General features: G+C 39.7%; 1 protein-coding gene across 1 annotated transcript in view; it reads left to right on the top strand.

Moving 5' to 3' along the window:
- aff2 (AF4/FMR2 family, member 2) overlaps window positions 1–19,987 on the top strand; it is a 384,893-nt gene that overhangs the window by 112,866 nt on the left and 252,040 nt on the right. Inside the window, exon 3 of the mRNA XM_049484505.1 lies at window positions 18,133–18,954. Within this exon, the coding sequence (XP_049340462.1) occupies window positions 18,133–18,954 (822 nt within the window). The remainder of the gene's footprint in view (window positions 1–18,132; window positions 18,955–19,987) is intronic.

Raw genomic sequence — 19,987 nt, forward strand, 5'->3', positions numbered from 1 at the left:
TGTTAATCCTGCGATGATCCCAAAATTGGAGGCAAAAATGTGTAGTATTCAAAAACGAGCCTCGAATGAATCACTTGAATGATTCCTGCAGAGCAAGTGACTCATTCTCCGAGTGTTTAGCAGCTGCTCTCTGGATTTTGCCAAATTGCCCATTAATGGTGTCACCGAGAGACTTCTCTTATTGGGCAGCAGCAGGAAGTGTGCATTTCTTCCTTATTCCCAGTCCTCCTCAGCATCCGACGCCTCCCCTCCGCACACATACCAACCCCTCACCCCCTCACCACCCTCACCCTCCACTCATCTAAGGCTGCTATTAGCTAATCCCCCCAAATCCCGTTTAATGGAACTGTGCCGTTAACAGCTATTTAGGACTAATTTGCTGGTTGCCGGACCGCCTGGCACCTTCAAAGCTGGCCGGCGCTGCCGTACCAGAGCTAACGCGCCTCCCTCTCAGTCGGAGCTGGCTCCAGGGGTCCTTGTCTGCGTCCCTGCACTGCCTTGCAGTCCCGGTGGACGTGATCCCTCTCCGCATGAGGCTTTAAAAAAAAATAAAAAATGAAAAATAGTACTCTCAGCCAGCCAAGGTCATCACTGCTGGAGTCCGTCCAACACTTTTCTACAACTTTGGTTACTTAGAGATTGAGTGCACTTAGGGCTGTAAGATAAATCTGAATTGTAATGTTATCGTGTGTGAGTTTTCATGATAAAGAGCTGCAATAACATTGTGAATAACAAACTGATTCCAACTGCATTACCTGCACTCAGCAACAGGGGGAGCTCTAGGTGCTACAGAATGTTCTCACATGACATAACTAGGTAGACTGAGGTAAAATAAGGTAGAGTAAGGAAGTGAAGTAAAGTGAGGTAAAGAAAGGTAGAAAATAGTGGAGTGAGGTGGACTGACTGAGGTAGAGTGAGATAAAGTGAGGTTGAGGGTGGTAAAATGAGGTACAGCAAGGTGGACAGAGAGTGAGGTAGAGTGAGATAAAGTGAGGTAGAGCCATGTAGAATAAAATAGAGTGAGGTACATTAAGGTGGACTGAGACAACGTGAGGTAAAGTGAGATAAAGTGAGGTAGAGTAAGATGGACCGAGATATAGTGAGGTAGAGTAAGATAAAGTGAGGTAGAGTAAAGTAGAATAAAGTAGAGTGATGTATAGTAAGGTGGACTGAGACAAAGTGAGGTAGAGGGAAATAAAGTGAGATAGAGTAAGATGGACTGAGATACAGTGAGGTAGAGTAAGATAAAGTGAGCTAGAGTAAGATGGACTGACACACAAGTGAGGTAGAGGGAAATAAAGTGAGGTAAAGTAATGTAGAATGCTGGAAAGCGAGGTAAATTAAGGTAGAATAAAGTAGAGTGAGGTATAGTGAGATATAGTGATGTAGAGAGTCATAGCGTGAGGTAGAGTAAGATGGACTGAGATAGAGTGAGTTAGAGTAAGATAAAGCGAGGTAAAGTAAGGTCGAATAAAGTAGAGTGAGGTACAGTGAGATTAAGTGAAGTAGAGGGTGGTAGAGTGAGGTACAGCAAGGTGGACTGAAATAGAGCGAGATAAAATGAGGTAGAGTAAGATAGAGTGAGGTAGAGTAAGGCAGAGTGAGGTAGACTGAATTAAAGTGAGGTAGAGGTCTATAGTGAATGCTCACACTAACCTAGCCTGGAAAAAGTTAGTACAACCAAGCCAAGTCCTGAAAAATTTGGAGCATGTTCCCCCTCAGTTTGGTTTAGTTAAGTGCAACAAACTGCATCACAACAAACTGCACAAGAACGTTCTCTCTGTTTATTGGTCAGAGCTGTCTGAGGCGGAACAAGAATGTAAAAACAGGAAGAAGATTCTGTGTTCTGGATTAGCTTGCATTTCAGCTCTATTTAGCATGGAGCAGCAGAAGAGATTCATTATGCATTAGTTAATAGCTGTAGTAATTGTCTGCTTAATAAATCAGGTTAAACTGCACCTGAACAGCCAACTCATATATAACTCATACATACATGGAGTGCAGGTTAACAGCTGCTGGTTGTCGGACCACTTGGCACACTGGCTTCAAAGCTGTCCGCTACGGCCGTACCAGAGCTATCGCACCTCATTTTCAGTCAGACTTGGCTCCAGGGGTCTTCGTCTGCATCCCACCCCTGCCTTGCAATGCTAGTGGACGTGCTTCCTCGCTGTCTGAGTTTTTTATTTTTTTAAAGCTGGCCTCTCAGCCAGCCAAGGTCAACCCTCTGGAGCCAGTCCAACACTTTTCTAGCACTCTGGTCACTAAGAGATTGTGTATGTGTGTGTGTGTGTAAGTGTATGTGTGTGTGTGTGTGTGATGTTTTTTTCTCGTTTTCACCCCCAAGGCAAATATTCCCAAATTAGCCTCCACCGCTAGCGACTTGCTGAGTCAACAGCCACAGAGTAAATGAGCAGCAGAAGTCTGCCTATTCATTCCCATACAATGCCTTGTTTTTGTCTGTCTCCTCACATATTCTGGAGCTTTTTCGTCACCCTTGTTTATGTATTATGCATGTGTGTGTGTGTGTGTGTGTGTGTGTGTGTGTGTGTGTGTGTGTGTGTATGTCTCGCTGAGAATAACCGAAGCAAGTCAGTGGGTTGAGTTTAATTTATTCAGTCCAACATTTGCTCTCTGGAGGCTTGTGAAGGCGTGTTTGAGAGCAGTGTCCAGATTTAGCCACGCTTTATACTGACTGCTGTCATGGCTGTCACTTTCTATCAACAGGTGCACTTATTGATGGCCATTCAGTCCAAATTACAGAGGCATGGATGGATATGAAGTGCACTATGAATGATTAATGCCTTATGATACAGCCACACGGTGGGATTCAGACTTCCTGACCTTATAAACGACTTTTATTATTCAGTCAAGAATCATATATTTTATTCTCTATTTAATAATAAAAGGCTCAACTTTAATGCAAGTTCCTTGCAGTAGACACATAAGCGTGGAATAGACATTAAGGCTTCCATTACAACTAAGAACCAGGTTGCTTGAGTCTTTAAATATATATATATATGTACAGGGGTTGGACAATGAAACTGAAACATCTGTCATTTTAGTTTGGGAGGTTTCATAGCTAAATTGGAGCAGCCTGGTGGTCAATCCTCATTAATTGCACATTGCACCAGTAAGAGCAGAGTGTGAAGGTATTAATTAACAGGGTAAGATCACAGTTCTGCTCAAAATATTGCAATGCACGAAACATTATGGGTGACATACCAGAGTTCAAAAGAGGACAAATTGTTGGTGCACATCTTGCTGGCGCATCTGTGACCAAGACAGCAAGTCTTTGTGATGTATCAAGAGCCACGGTATCCAGGGTAATGTCAGCATACCATCAAGAAGGTCGAACCACATCCAACAGGATTAACTGTGGACGCTGAAAGAGGAAGCTGTCTGAAAGGGATGTTCGGGTGCTTACCTGGATTGTATCCAAAAAACATAAAACCACGGCTGATCAAATCACGGCAGAATTCAATATGCACCTCAACTCTCCTGTTTCCACCAGAACTGTCTGTCGGGACAATAAATGATTGTGGTCTAAAACCAGGTGTTTCAGTTTCATTGTCCAACCACTGGGCAGGTGGGCAATTCATTTTCCCAAGGGGCCACATTTTGTAAATTGTAACTGTTTTAGAGGGCCAGACTAATATATCTAGCTCAGTTCTACCCAATACATATATACTGTAGGCCTATACAGCAGTTAGAATAACCCATTTTTAATAAAATACAGTAAATTAAACACTGCAATGATACAATAAAATGTGGTGGATTATATAATTATAAAAAAAACATGTAATGGTTCATTTTAGAAAACTGTAAACATGTTGCATTGCTTTGACTAGCACCACAACCTAAAATAAACAACAACCTAACATTTTCATAATGCATTAGTATGTTATACTAATATATGTTGAATACATGAGAAGGAGATCTTTAAGAATTTAGCAGTGTGGTTTAATAAGCCCTTGATTTTCCTGTTTTATTTGACTCCTTTCTTATTTTTCATTATTATTTGACAATCATTTGATTTGCTTATTTTTTAGCACTCCAAATATTACTAATATGTTACACTGTTCAACAGATACGTAGTTGTGTTTCTGGTGTATATGTGTTGATTAGAAATGGTTAAATTATGTTTATATAGCTGTAAAACTGGTTTCTGTTACATTTTCAGTCTCTGCACAAGAAGTGCATGCTATACATGCGGCTACCGCACTACACAGCTTAGACGCAGATTTACTTTTCCCTTCTAATTTACCAATAATATTACACTGTACAATCCCCAGGTCTGATATGAACTGTAGTTTAAGTGTCAGTAATGTTAGTTAAGAAGGGTCTGTGTTTCTGCATTTCAGTTTGTTTAGCAATTTAGCAGGGAGCAGCAGGGAAGATGGCTTTAGTTAATAGCTATAGTAATTATCTGGGTAATAAATCAGTTTAAACTGCACCTGAACAGCCGTTTAACTCATATACCTGGAGTGCAGGTTAGCAGATGTTTAGGACCAATTTGCTGGTTTCCAGACTGTCTAGCACTTTGAAAGCGAGACACCACTGTCAGAGCACACTTTCATAATATACATGGGTAATAACCATACTGTAATATTTCTTACAGTTATAAAATAGCTATATATTTTGATTTACATAGGTACAGTATTTAATAAATATGTGTATTTAAGAAATGCATTACAGCTTATAGGCAGAAATAAATGTGTACAGTTTTTCCAATTCCACAGTCCAAATGCAGGTGGCCTCTAACACAGTTAGCAAATAATAAGCAAAGCTTTTGTTCCTGTATGCTAGAATATAAGTTTAGAACATATTTCATCTATCTTAAAACTAGCTAATTAATATGACTGGTCTTGGGTTTTCGCTAGTTTGTTTCAATAAAATGAGCCTTTTTTAGATGCTTGATATTTATTAGAATCTCCACTCATGGATTGTAAAAAAATCACACTGTTGTTTACTCCAAAAACATGTATCTACAATTGGAATATATTTAGATATTAGAAGAACAAGGCAAAGCAAGGAGAATTCCTGTTTAATTACCGAGAGCTAGTTGACAGCCCTAAAGCAGACACCCTAACTGCTTTGTAATTTGCAGTTACACTGTGAGACCAGGTTTGAGCGCTCGCTTTCTGTCAGAACAAGTTGTAAGCGTGTGAAAGAAGAATTGAAGTCATTTGAGAAGTGCGTCATTCTTTCAGAAGCCAGACCAATTAAAGGAAATTCTTGATTACCTTACAGGCATTTCACGGCGCGCATATCCTCTCCCGCTCTCTGCCTGTAACCAGCTCGCTATTGATTAGCGATGAGGTGCGCTCGGAGTTTGCTCATTTGAGCCGCCATCGATCCCTCATCTGGAAGCATTAATGGCTGTGTGTAGGCCACTGCTGTTTTCTGTTCCTCTCGCCGCCCTGTGATCTGGAGGCCGGCGTCCAAAGACAGAAATATTGAACCGTTGCCAAGACACTTTTTTTTCTTTTTTTTTCTCTTCTCTCAATAGCTCTTTTCCTTCTTCGAAGATTTTTTTTGTTAGATTGCCCTTTTACACTGATATTTACTACAAAAATAATGTGTATTTGAATACTTAACAAAGAAGGTGGACAATTTTTCAGGTAGAAAAAAATTATTCAGGCCATTGCACGGTTCTGGTTTAAATCTAGGGCCAATTCTGTCCTGAATGCTTGGCTCATGTCAGCCTGAACCACATTTGCCAATACCCCACTGAGTATACCACAGCAATCGGTCTAAGCTGCTTGCGCCAACACCCCGGTTGCTGAGTATAATAGGACAATTGACCCATACTGCTTGTGCCAGCACTCCGGTTTCTGAGTATAATAGGGCAACTGGCCCGAGCCGCTGCTGCCAACACCGTGGTTGCTGCATATAATATAGCAGTTGGTCCAAATCCTGTGTACAAACACTCTGGTTGTTATGATATCTGGGTCCAGTTTTAAGTTTAGTTGCTTCCACATGGCTCTGGTTTGAATCTAGGCCCAATTCTGTCTGGAATAGGGTTCTGTACCCTGGTTACCAAGTATGACAAGGGAATACCAAACCATTCGTGTATATAAACCTTATTAGACCCAATTTTGCATGCCTATTGCTGAGTCTGCACTCTAGTTATCGAGTAAAATTTGGGAATTGTCCTATGCTGCCTGTGCCAACTTTCCGGTTGCTAAGTATAAACTGCATTCTGCCCAATTTTTATCCCAGAAGCCGAGTCTCAGCCAATGCTACCATACATCAATCGATCCTGGGCTGATTCTACATGCTATTCTGATCCTTTTTAATTTCAAATTTGGATTTAAGACATGTTACACTGATGTTCACATCTACAAAATGTTTATAAACTTTTAAAATATTGTAATATATTTGTAAATTTGAGAACCTAGCTAAAAACTCCAACTTAATTTTTTAGAGCCTTGTTGACAGTTGCACTGAAGTCTGTACTCCGGTTACTAAGTATAATATGGCAATTGGCCCATGCTGCCTTTGCCAAATCTCCGGCTGCTGAGTATAAACTGCATTCTGCCCAATTTTTCATGCCTGATGCCGAGTCTCAGCCAGTGCTATAATACATCAATCTATCTTGGGCCGATTCTACATGCAATTCTGGTCTATTTTAATTGCAAAATTGTGTTTAAGAGACTTTACAATGATGTTCACTGCTACAAAATGTTTATGAACATTTGTAATATCGTAATATATTTGTAAATGTTACAACCAAGCTAAAAAAGCTCCAGCTTAATTTTTTAGAACCTTGTTGACAGTTACCCTAAAGCTGTAAAAATTCATCTCGCTGTCCTGTGATGTGGAGGCCGGCGTCCGAAGGCAGAAATACTGAGCCATTGCTAAGATAATTTTTTTTTCTTCTTGCATTTTTTTTCTTTCTTTCTTTCCGCAACAGCTCTCTTCCTTGGGCGAAGAATGTTTGCTATGCGGGTTTGGCTATTGAAACAGTGCGAGTGTGAGGTTTCATTCCTCTCTGATGGAGATCTCGGGGTATTGGCACCTTCATTACCATTTCAGTTGTTGGTCTTCGGGCCGTAGGGCAAAACCCCCAAGAGCCCGTGGCGGAGCAACACAAGGCCCTTTTGTAAACACAGCCAATGTCTTGTCAAGGAGAGGCAGGCTGAATGCTTCACACACATTGGAAAAGGAGCACACACACACACACACAGACACACACACACACATGCTTGCTCGCTCGCACTGTTATCCATCATTCTCCAAGCAGGCTGAGCTCAGGATATTGCCAGCCGCAGCCTTAGATTCTCTAGAAACGAGCCGCCGACAAGCCGACGAGCGGCAGAGCCTCATCGCCAGCAAGTGATTTAGCTTTAAAAGCAAAATAAAGCAGCAGAAATGCTCAAATTCCTGCAGCTGAGGAAGAGAACATGGGAAATAACTGTGGAAACTGATGTTTCAATCTTTCGCCATAAAGCTCATCTCATCATCAGACGATCTGCGCTTGTGTATGTGTGTGTGTTGATTCACATCTTCTCACACAGCAGAAATAAAATTTCTCTTGCAAAACCAGAAAAAAAAATTACAGGCTAGATATTTCATATTCCAGTTCATGACAGGCGCTGGGGAGAGATCCTTATCTCTGATTTAATCTTTTACAGGTGGGATCACTAGAAGGTTATGTCAGTGTTAAAAAATATATATATATTTATATACAGAGAGTTCATAAAACGCCAGGCTTTCATTCCCACAAATAAACCGGCAATTTGTTTTCCGACCAATTATTCGGCGGAGGCCCCCGTAGAAGAGGCAGGAGGAGCGTGGAAGCTTCAGCAGGCGCTGGAATGGAGTGGCAGTCGAGAGAGAAAACAAAGAGAGCCATTGAGAGGCTGTTAGACCATACAGAGCGGTGGAACCCCGGCACCCTAACCCGGCACATCCCTCAGTACTGCACGCAACACACTGACTGATTCTCTTCAAATAACGTCGCCATTAAAACGCTCTTACGCCTCTTACGCCTCTTACGCACTCACTGTTCCGCCTAAACAAACAACCAACAAGCCAAACAAGCAAACACTCAGTCTGAATCGAGCGCAGTCTTTCACTAAAGATGTGAGATATGTGGTTTTGCATTGGCTTGTTGAAAAATGCATTTATTTTATTAGATGTTTATTGCTGATAACAGTCTGGATTGTCTTTTTATTTTAATCTTTGGTCTGAAGCACACAACACTCATTTCTTTAAAACAAAAAAAAAAGATGAACTGAAAAAGACTTGATTCATCTGGATAATATAAACTATATACATATACTTATACTCTAAATTGTAATATTGTATCTATTTTCAAATAACAGTATTTCTTTTTTATTAATTTTTGTTTTAAATATAGATTGCTCCTCTTAGTGTTGTACTCTGTGTCGATTAGATCCCACTGTTCTGATTGCATAAAAAATGCGTAAATGTTTCTGATGAGAGCCAGTTTTATCATAACATTTGTGATCTTGTCTTTGCGATTGCACTTAAAGATAGTTTTAAAGTTTTTAAATTTGTTCGGATTGACTGAGCTTAATTTCTTAGTTTTTATATATATATACAGCTCTGGAAAAAAGGACCAATTAAAAATTATGAATTTCTTTGATTTTACCAAATAAAAAAACTTTTGGAATATAATCAAGAAAAAGATGGATAATCACAAGCTGATCATTAAACCAAGCTGAACTGCTTGAATTTTTCACCAGGAGTATAAAGGCATAAAGTTATCCAAAAGCAGTGTGTAAGACTGGTGGAGGAGAACATGCCAAGATGCATCAAAACTGTGATTAAAAACCAGGGTTATTCCACCAAATATTGATTTCTGAACTTATAACACTTTATAAATATGAAAGTGAACATTGCTTAGAGTATCACAATCTTTCACCATATACAGAATCGTAATCCCTGTATAGGGATACGTATCGTATCTCCTGGTTCTTTCCAATGCACAGAGCTACTTCACCATGTTTTTAAGTAGTGCTGAAGTAGTGTTGAGTCGGCGCAGGTTCCTGGACGGACTGGACTTTGTGGAGTGTTTGAAAGAAGCGGTGGAGATCCGAGCACTTGAGTGTGTTTAAGTGGGCAATCTCCGGCAGACTGCACCGGAGCACCAGCGGCCGAGGAGCCTCTTCATTTGGTGGAGGAGCCTGTGCTGAAGGTGTCGAGTGATTAAGTGATGCGCACTAAGCTCTATCACCGCCCGCTCAAGCACAGCCTCCAGCTGCAAGGCCACCCACCACTGATCACGGTGGACATCGGGGTGGTGTTGTGTTACAGTGATTCCCTGTCCAAAAGCTGGGGTTCCCTTAAACTGTAGAGGTTATGTGCTGGATAAAAAAAAAAATTAAGATAAGAATTAGACCATTTAAATGCTTTCATATACATGGGGTTGGACAATGAAACTGAAACTCCCGTCATTTTAGTGTGTGAGGTTTCATGGCTAAATTGGAGCAGCCTGGTGGCCAATCTTCATTAATTGCACATTGCACCAGTAAGAGCAGAGTGTGAAGGTTCAATTAGCAGGGTAAGAGCACAGTTTTGCTCTAAATACTGCAATGCACACAACATTATGGGTGACATACCAGAGTTCAAAAGAGAAAAAATTGTTGGTGCACGTCTTGCTGGCGCATCTGTGACCAAGACAGCAAGTCTTTGTAATGTATCAAGAGCCACAGTATCCAGGGTAATGTCAGCATACCACCAAGAAGGACCAACCACATCCAACAGGATTAACTGTGGACGCAAGAGGAAGCTGTCTGAAAGATGTATTTAAAAAAACATAAAACCACGGCTGCCCAAATCACTGCAGAATTCAATGCGCACTCAACTCTCCAGTTTTCACCAGAACTGTCCGTCAGGACAATAAATGATTGTGGTCTAAAACCAGGTGTTTCAGTTTCATTGTCCAATGCTGAGATTGAGAGTTGCTTTTGAATTATTCTTGAAAAATAATATGAAAACAAGGGCCTTCGCACAACAGCGCAAATTGTACCGGGCCAAACCGAGAAACCGGTGAAAGTTGGACCCATATGTGGTTTCTCACAAAATGTGCAGTTATATAGTTATATAGAGTTTGTGAAACACAAACATACACAATTCCAATTTCAGATCAAAGGGTAGCCTAAAACAAGCAGGTATGTGAAGTTTCATGTGTTTTCAAACATCATAACCCAACCGAAACCTGGCGCGAAACATTTTATTTTATATAACTCCTGCCAAAGTGGTCGACTTCCTGTTGGGCCAAGTCAGGTAAATCCATGTGATTCTTGTTCTTTATGAGGAGGTCAATGATGTACCAAAGTTGGTGCATATTGGACAGACTTTATCCCGGCCATTGTCAAAGTTTTTGGGCGCTATGGAGCTCCTGAACCACGCCCAAGCCCATGCTCTATGGAATATTGTCATTTTCGCTGAGTTTCAGGCCTGTGCCAAACGGAAATGCCTCAAAAATGGGCAGAACTGACTATAAAATCTTGAAAAAATACAGAGAGATACATTTTTGGTCATACCGTCCAGCACTACAAGTAACACTCAACAAACTAAACTTAAAGAAACAAGAAAATCAAAAGTAATACAAGTAGTAGTATCCATTAGCATTTAGCCTCCGAGCTAAATTAGCTGGTTATTTGTCTTATAAAACTGCTGGTTTTAGAAAAACAATTTTTAAAGCGTTTATTTTCCCTTTTTTTATAGATTTAATATGTCAGCAATTAATGCCTCCAGCCCAGGCCTCTCTGCTTTCTGCAGCTCTCACCTTTCCTTAACTGGACTTGTCCAGCAGAGCCGTGGGCTTGGCCCGGCTCCAGCGTTTCTCCTGCCCCTGGTCGACCGGTTGGAGTTTACACAAGAGGCCTTTGTGCTCTCTCCAGATGGGCTTTCTCTCGCGTCTCTCCAGCGCTAGTGTCTGGGAACTTCACCCCAACACTCACTGTTTTTTTATACGCTCCCTACATCCGAGACTTCACCCCCTTCTCTCCGAGCCGCTGGATCTGAAAGTACTGGACCGGAGCCACTGTGACCCGGGTACCCGTCCAAGCTCTGAGAACCGCCTGGGGGGGAGGTTGGGTTACGTCAGCCGTGGCGTGAGGAGGCTAACAAATGCATGCATGGTGGCTGCAGGGGGAGGGAGGAGGAGGGGGGGTGCATGTGCTTTTGTTTTCATGCGGGCATCACGTCCGTGCCTGTACCGGTACAGAGATAACTGCAGAGATAATGTACGTACAAACACGGCGTGATCAGATTGATGGTGCTGATCATGCTGAACTCAGAAGTAGCTTATGCGGACTTTACTGATGACTGTAGGCTGTTTCCTGTGCTTTAAATAGATATATATACAGGCAATGCTGTGACCTGTTCTCAAGAGTAGGGCTGGATATAAATTTCAAGTTTTTTTTTTAATAAATCCTTTGTAAGATTTTTTTAATTCATGACAAATTACAGTATTTTTTGCACTTAAAATTTTTCAGTTCTTTAATTTTTATAAGAAGCAGTAAAGCCACTCTGCTGATGTATAGCATTATAGTTTAGTACTATAGTTTAGTTCTTCAGCACACAGAGACTCAAGATTGGAGCAGTATTAGCATTTGCTGCTAACCGTGCTAAGCATTAGCTCTTTAGCACTGCTGGAGCAGCATGAGCGTTACCCACTAACCACGCTAAGCAACAGTTTGCTCTTTTGCCATTCAGAGGTGAGTATATCGGACTGTAGCCTGCTGCTAACCCCAGCTAGCACTGCTGGAGCATCATTAGCATTACCTGCTAACCATGCTAAGCGCTAGTTGGCTTTTTGGCCGTTCACAGGTGATTATATCAGACTGTAGTCTGCACATTTACCATGTTTAGCTACGTGGGATTTACCTCTTGCTAATATCACCCTGGCCTACCAGAACAATCAGGGTTCCTCAATGTAGCGCTTTCAGGTGGTAATTACTGTTAGCTGCTAATGCTAATTCTGCTGCGACCAGCCTTAGTAGTGGAAATCTGGAAATCTAAGCTTACTGTAAACAAACAGAAGCGCTTTACTCACCCAGATAAACAGTTTTCAGGAGAGAAATCTGTGTAGATTAACATTCAGCACTTGATTGACTTTTAAAAGCTTAGCTTTACTTAACTTAGCCATCCACCCATCACCACCACCCAGTGGCAGGATCTGCTGAATTAAAAGGAAAACATAGCGACACCCCTGTTCCTTACTAGTGTCTCATAATGTGTCTTATAATCCAGTGCGCCTTATAGTCATTAACTTAGCTGTACAATAGACTAGAGCTGAATAAACACAGTGCAGTGTTGTGTTGTAATGTAAGTTTGTTTTATGAAGTTAGTATAAAACAACTACAGTTGTTAGTTGTGTTGGATCCTGTGCATCATTGCGCATTATCACAGTTTAGATGTTGGTAATAAAGCAGGTTTATAGCGAGTGTAATTGTAATAAATCTGGGAGAGGCAGCTACTGGCTGGTTGTGGTTTTTACGACTTGCATTAAGTCTGCGGCTTTGCCGGTTCAGAGGTCAGGCCGGGAGCTAAGCTGAGCTTTGTGTGTGTGGGGTCAGATGTTAACTGCCCAGCAGATAATTCCCTCCCCGCAGTAATGGCTCTGCACGCTTGCTCCTGCTCCCGGATCATTTACCATTATTTGTTTATCGACTCGTTATGTTTGTCGGAAGCCGCCGCAGCCGCATTTGCATTTCAGAGGTAGCGGCAGCATTATTAATGTGGTAATTACACGCAGAATGAATGGCAAAAGCTAATAGATTTATCTCGATACTTCTCGCTGCTCGAGAATAACGGACCCTTTAATTGTATTGTAGAGGACAACACACACACACACACACATAGAGACATATAGATACTCATATATTTACACACCACACGCCTGTTTGATCTTTGAGTGCGTTTACACACATTAAAAACCTTCCTATGTTTGAATCAACCTTTATTTAAACTTTGAGTACATTAAGGGTGACCCTCATTTACAATATAGGCAAGCTAATACATAGAATAAAGACTGAAAGAAAAGAAAGCATTTTAATTTTAAATTGTGAAAAATATATATATAAAGCAAATAAAGAGTAAAATAGCAAAAACTGAAAATTTATAGATATTTCTTTGACATTGTAATTGTAATTGAGTCTATACTAAGCCAGAAGTACTTCCTAAGTAATATTTTTAAGCTTTTTTAAGCTGTGAGACGTTAAAAAAACGTTAAAATACTTATACATATGAAATCTACTTTAAACCTTTAGAACCCCATTGATTGAACCAAATCACGCATTGTTTATACAGCTTAATTAATTACTCAGGAACGCATCGTCAATGCACCAACATGATTCATACATTGTGACAAACAGGGAAACTTATTGTTTCTAAAAAAATAAATAAATAAAAATAGCACTGACCTCGAGTGTTTTTGAGAAATCTATGGTAAACCACACCTAAAGAATAGGCTTACCTTCATACTTCCATGCTTTATTCTTTCATCATAACACCATTTATTGTCTCAAAACACCATAATCCGCGTGTTTACTTTCACTCTGGCGTCTGCTTATGCTTATTCGTTATAAAATATATGTATATATATATATATATATATATAATAAAAATACATAAAAAAATAACCTTACCTTACCTTAAACCAATTAGGATTACATCATTAGCTTAAATTACATCTCAAATGTTTCTGTCTATGTATTTTTCTACAAGTCATCTGGTCTTATTTCTAATATATACTTTGTCCATTTATTCCAGTGTTTTTTAAATAAATACATTCTTATATTTACTGAGAATGTTATATTTTCCATTAGATAAATGGGTACCACTTTAAAATAAGACTACTTTTATAAAGGGGTTATAAATGGTTTACAATTAGTTTATTAATGGTTACTAATTAGGTTGTAAATGCCTTAAAAATCATTAATAATCAGTTATAACACATACGTAGAAAGGGAACAATATAGATGGCAAACAACAGGTCATTGTTGCCTTTTCTACATGTTTTTTTTTTCATGTGTTATAACTGATTATTAATGATTTATAAGGCATTTACAATCTAATTAGTAACCATTAATATACTTATTGTAAACCATTTATAAACCCTTTATAAAGATAGTCTTATTTTAAAGTGGTACAGATAAATCTGCTTAGTTACATTTATCCAGTCATGTAAGGTTGGTCCTTCTGTTGCTTCCATTTTCTGGTCAGAGCTTTTTTACTAGCTGCTAGCAAGTCAGTAAAAAAGTCAGCAAGTATTTTTCTATTTGTATTATTTCAGGGTGAATATAGCCTAAATACAACATCTTACAATCAAAAGGGAACTCCATTCTAAATATATGATGAAGAGCCTCCAATACATCATCCCAAAATCTTTTCATAGATTTGGACACCCCCAAAATAGATGATAGTGCTTCTTGGCATCCACAGCTCATGTATTCTGTCAGGGTAATTTACTATCATCAAATCCTTTTTGGTTCAACTAATATACACTCTAATTTGGGGTCTAACTATTACTAAAAAAAGAAAAATCTTGTGTGAACTGATTTGAAGTTTGTGCATTAAAAAAAATAAAATAAAATAAGGGTAAGATTTTGATCAAAACATCATCAATTCCGTGAAGATTTTCAAATTCTGGAAGCTCAAATCTCAAATGATGACATTTTTGAGCAGCTCAATGTCTTTTCTGATATAAAGAAAAATAATAGCATGTGGCTGTTTCCTCACATAACTGTGTTATAACTGTGTGAATGGGGAACTGACAAAAAAAACACACCAAAATTGGCTGGGGTTCTAAGGGTTAAAATGTAAGGATCAATGCAAAACATTGCCTTGATTTTTTTTATTTATTTATTTTTTTTAATAAATACATTTAATTTTTTTTTTCCGTGTACTTTTGAAATGAAAGATCTATTTCTTGAGGGATGGTCCTCAATGCCCCACCATCACTCTATAAGAGTTAAATCTAAAAATCTATAAATATATAAAATTATTTGTTTATTGGCATGCAGAATTAATGACAAAAGCGAATTAAATTGATTTTTATTTATTTATTTTTTGCTTGGGAATAAGGGACCCTTTAATTGTATTGTAAACAGAAGGCAACACGCACACAGACACACACACACTCACACGTGCCACCCGCCTGTTTGTTCTTAGAGTACGTTTACACGCATGCACTCCAGACTGCAGTGGTGTTGTGGCCTGGTGTAATTGATGTTATGCACGGCGGGCTGAATTGGATTGTTATTGCACAGGTACTCGGGGCGGCTGGAATAAAAGCAGGCAGAAACCAAACACAATAGCGAAAAGGCTTGAGCATTAAGTACAGTGTTGCTTATTATGGAAATAGCCAGTGGGGGGGGGGGGGGGGGTTGAGGGTTGTGGGGGAAATTAGCACTCTCTCTCTCTCTGTCTTTAGAGAGTGATCATGTGCTGCTCAGCTATAAAAGAGAACAATTATTAGAATAGGCTGAATAGAAGCAAGCGGATATCACTAGTGTACTGTACTTTATACAGCTCTGCTGGAAAAAAAATAAAAGACCTTAAAATTGTGAGTTTTTTTATTTTTTTTTTATTTTACCAAATTGAAAACCTCTGGAATATAATCAAGAGGAAGATGGATGATCATAATCCATCAAACTAAGCTGAACTGCTTGAATTTTCGCACCAGGAGTAAAGGCATAAAGTTATTCAAAAGCAGTGTGTAAGACTGGTGGAGGAGAATGTGATACCAAGATGCATGAAAACTGTGATTAAAAACCAGGGTTATTCCACCAAATATTGATTTCTGAACTCTTAAAACTTTATGAATATAAACTTGTTTTCTTTGCATAATTTCGAGGCAATTTCTTATTTTCTGCAAATAAATGCTCTAAATGGGAATATTTTAATTTGAAATTTGGGAGAAATGTTGTCCGTAGTTTATAGAATAAAACAACAATGTTAATTGTACTGAAACATATACCTATAAATAGCAAAATCAGAGAAACTGATTCAGAAACTAAAGTGGTCTCTTAATTTGTTTCTAGAGCTGTATAATAATATATATTTAACGCAGTAATATATAGTCACTGACATTTTAAAAAATCTTCTCCAAAGTCTCCAAAATGGTAGCTTAACAGAAAAAAGAAAAAAATAAGAAAAAATTGATTGTTGATGCATTCAGCATGACAAAAACAAATTCTAAATTTTAATTCACAAAATTAAAAGTACTCACATGATTATATAGGATTATATAGGAATTTGTTGAGTTTTGTCATGACTGTAAATACTGTGGTAAAATTACTATGTAATTTGATCACACAAACTGACCCTTATCAAAACATGTTAATGAATGGACCAATAGAAATTCTGCAATAAAATCTTTTTACATTGATTTTTATTCAAAGTTATGTTTTTTTTTTTTCTCTCTTCTGTACAGTTCTTGATTTGGAGATATTTTTTAATGGACAGCAACGATACACATGTAATGGTAATGATTGTGACTGGTGGCATCTGGCTTAAATTGTCTTTGGATATTAGTCCAACATATTCCTAATCACTAATCACAAAACCTGATAGATAAGGCTTAGATATGTTGTGTAACATGGCTTATTGTTTAACAGAATAGACCGTATGAAGATTACGTAGGACAAGTCTGTAAATTCATTTTTAATCCAGGTATAATATTATGTAATGTCCAAACAGCTAAAACCATAAATACCCACAATTCTCTGTTTGTTTATACTGAAACAGAGAGGTCTTAAATACATACACACCTCCTAAACCAGGTGTAAATACTGTATACACACTACACAGACTCTTCAGGGCTCTGCATAGGCTTTTTAGACACCTCTCCTGCTAAATGCTTTGTACTGTAGGCTGAACCAAACAATCTGTGTTACTCTCGCATTAATTTAATTAACGCTTGTAATTTAGTCTATAAGAGCGGTGTGTTATTTTCTCAATCATCTAGAATTTTCACTCTCCGGCTGGTCATTCATTATATGCTCTCAAAAGAATAGGTCTAGCCTGAACCCTGCACCCACGGCTGGCATTTATGAGCATTTTCCTCTTGTTATTCGCCCACGCTCACAAGCTCTTTCACTCACAGGCTCTCATTCTTTCTCTTTTTCCAAACAACAAGCGTATCAAAAACCTGCATATGCCAATATACAGCCTGATAATGTACATGTTTACCACGCTGTTGGGAGGAGGAGTTGCCCTGGAACTGTATTGAGACGTAAACTAGGTTTACCATGGTTTAGAATAGACAGTGGTTAAAGCAGCAGTTTGTACGTTTTGGAAATGTATACATTTAGAGACCTTTTTGATTTTGAATTTGTCTCAATGTTTGATGATTTCTCCATGATTGCAGTAGCTCTTGTATCAGTACCATTATCTGGTCCGTGGCAAAAAAAAAAACAGCACAAACCTACCAGACCACTCTATTGTGTATTCTTTTTTTTTAATATTAAAAAAAAATATATATATATATATATGTATATATATATAATTCAGCAACAAAAACAACCACTCTGAAGTCCAACGTTATAAAGGAGTTTCAGTTAAGTTTCTCCATCACTGAGGCTGGAGCAGTATTAGCGTTAGCCACTAACCGCAGCACTAGCTCTTTCGCTGTTCAGAGGTGAGTATATTGTACTGTAGCCTGTATGTTCACTGTATTAAAACAAGCTACGTGGGGCGAACCGCTGGCTGATAGCGCCCTGTTACCGGAACACTCAACGTTCCTCAGTGTAGCACTGTTGGATGGCATTTACTAGCATTAGCGCTGCTAACCGCGGCCAGCACTGCTGCTAACCGTATCTGGCTAAAATACTGTAAATCTAAGCTTACGGTACACACCCAAATAAACATTTTTCAGGGGAGAAATCTATGTAGATTAACATCCAAGCGCTCGTTTGACTTTGAAAGATTTTTTATTACAGTTTTATATTCTTTCAGAAAAGTACACACAAGCACACTGATATTATTTATTATATATCTTTTTCCTTCCCAGCTCAAGGAATACTACTTTATCATTTTCTTTTGAATTAAAAATCTTAAGGACTGCTGCTTTAAGCTTGCAGTAATGAATGGCCATATAGATGTTACACACATAGATGTCTTACGCTGTTCTCTCCTCTGTAATTACAGACGAACAAAGGTGACGCCCTCGCCAACCGAGTCCAGAACACACTGGGAAACTATGACGAGATGAAGGAGCTTCTGACCAACCATTCCAACCAAAGCCACTTGGTGGGTATCCCCAAGAACTCTGTCCCCCAAACCCCGGTGGAGAAAACAGACCAGCCCAGCTTCTTCTCCGAAGCCCAGCGAGCCAGGACCGCCACCCAGCCAGGGAGTCACACCACCTCCATGCCCCCGCCGCCCTCCACCACCACCCTGGCTGGCCCCAACACCCTCCACGGGCACCAGGCCGGCAAAAAGTCCCGTAGCTCCGACTGGTCCCGAGGGTCTCACGCATCCCAGCCGGGTCAAGCTACCAGCCGCGGGGCCAAGCACCCGGGTCACGAGCAGGAGCAGGACGACTCCAGCCCCAGCACAGCCTCCACCTCCTCCCATTCCAGCAGGAGACACGGGCAGACGGCCAAAGCGGCAGCGCCCGCCGACCCGATGGGGCATGGCAAGTCCCCCGCAGATCAGGACATGGGACCCCACGGCTCGGGATCACCCGTGGCCTCCACCTCGCTGCTCCCCGGAGGTCTTTCTACTCCCACTTTCCCTCAGGGCCTGCACTGCAAGCCCAGCAGTGCCGTGCAGCAGAAGCCCACCGCTTACGTACGGCCAATGGACGGCCAGGACCAGGTGCCCAATGACTCGCCTGAGCTGAAGCCCCCTCTGGAGCTGGGCGACGGCTATGGCGGAGCGCCGTTCGGAGGCCTGCTGGATGGGAAAGGCAGTGCGGCGGGGAGCAAGGGCAAACTTCCCAAGCTGACGCTGCCCCAGCCAGGGGAGGTGAGTGGAGATTTACTGGATTCTTTACAGATGGGTCAGTTTCCCAGACTGGGATTAAGTCTAGTTTTGGTGGACAAAGCATTTTAAATGGAGATTTTCCTTGGAAAGGAAAATACAGCGTACTATGAGGCTTGATCTTTTTCCTGGGAATCAGACCCTTAGTTTTAAAGTACCACTAAAAGTGTTCCATTTTAAAACACACACATACACAGTTAATTTAACACTAATAGTGTTAATTAAACACTTTAGCAAGTACACAAGAGCTGTATAGGAGTGTACAATATACTGTATCAGTAGCTGGTGTATTCAATTGGGTGTCAAAATGAATAATGATGATAATGAGACAGTACTGATTGAGCTTGATTCACTGATTTAGTTACAATTTAATTTTACAATAATTTCTTGTAATTTATTTTGATTACTATTCAACAATTAGCTTGTTCCTGTTTGAGTTTTTGGCCCCAAAAACCGAAGGCCCTTAAATACTAAATAGTGTAAATAAAAGTACAATTTTATTGGTTAATTTATCTTGATTACACTGTTTTTACTGTTTTCATAATTTTTTTTATCAGTGAAATCAAACTAAACTGAATCAAGTTGAATCAGTTGAATCAAACAAACACAAATAAAACCTAATTCGGTTAAATTGAATTAAGGTATGAAGTATGTCTGTATGATCGTATTTATTATCAGAGATTAACACCCCTATTATTATCATCAGCCTGATACTGGAACTGCTTATGGTGATTAAAGCTGATAGCGTGGTGTGGTTTTGCTTGTGCGTGCCATTAGTGTTAAAATGGGAGTGGCAGTCATTTGTATGTTTTTTTTTTATTTATTTTTTTTTTTTACAGTTTTAACAAGAACAACAAACATGTACAACCCCTTATAAATTTGTATACTCGTTAGAAAGCTTATGACTGTTGTCATCTGCGTAGCCTATAAATACAGTATGCGCCAGCTAGCATTAGCAGCTAGCATGTTTGGAATAGGCCCTTCACGATCATTACGTTATTGACTTAATGTGCATAAT

Source organism: Astyanax mexicanus, chromosome 10 (assembly GCF_023375975.1).
Source record: "Astyanax mexicanus isolate ESR-SI-001 chromosome 10, AstMex3_surface, whole genome shotgun sequence".
Taxonomy (NCBI): Eukaryota; Metazoa; Chordata; class Actinopteri; order Characiformes; family Acestrorhamphidae; genus Astyanax; species Astyanax mexicanus.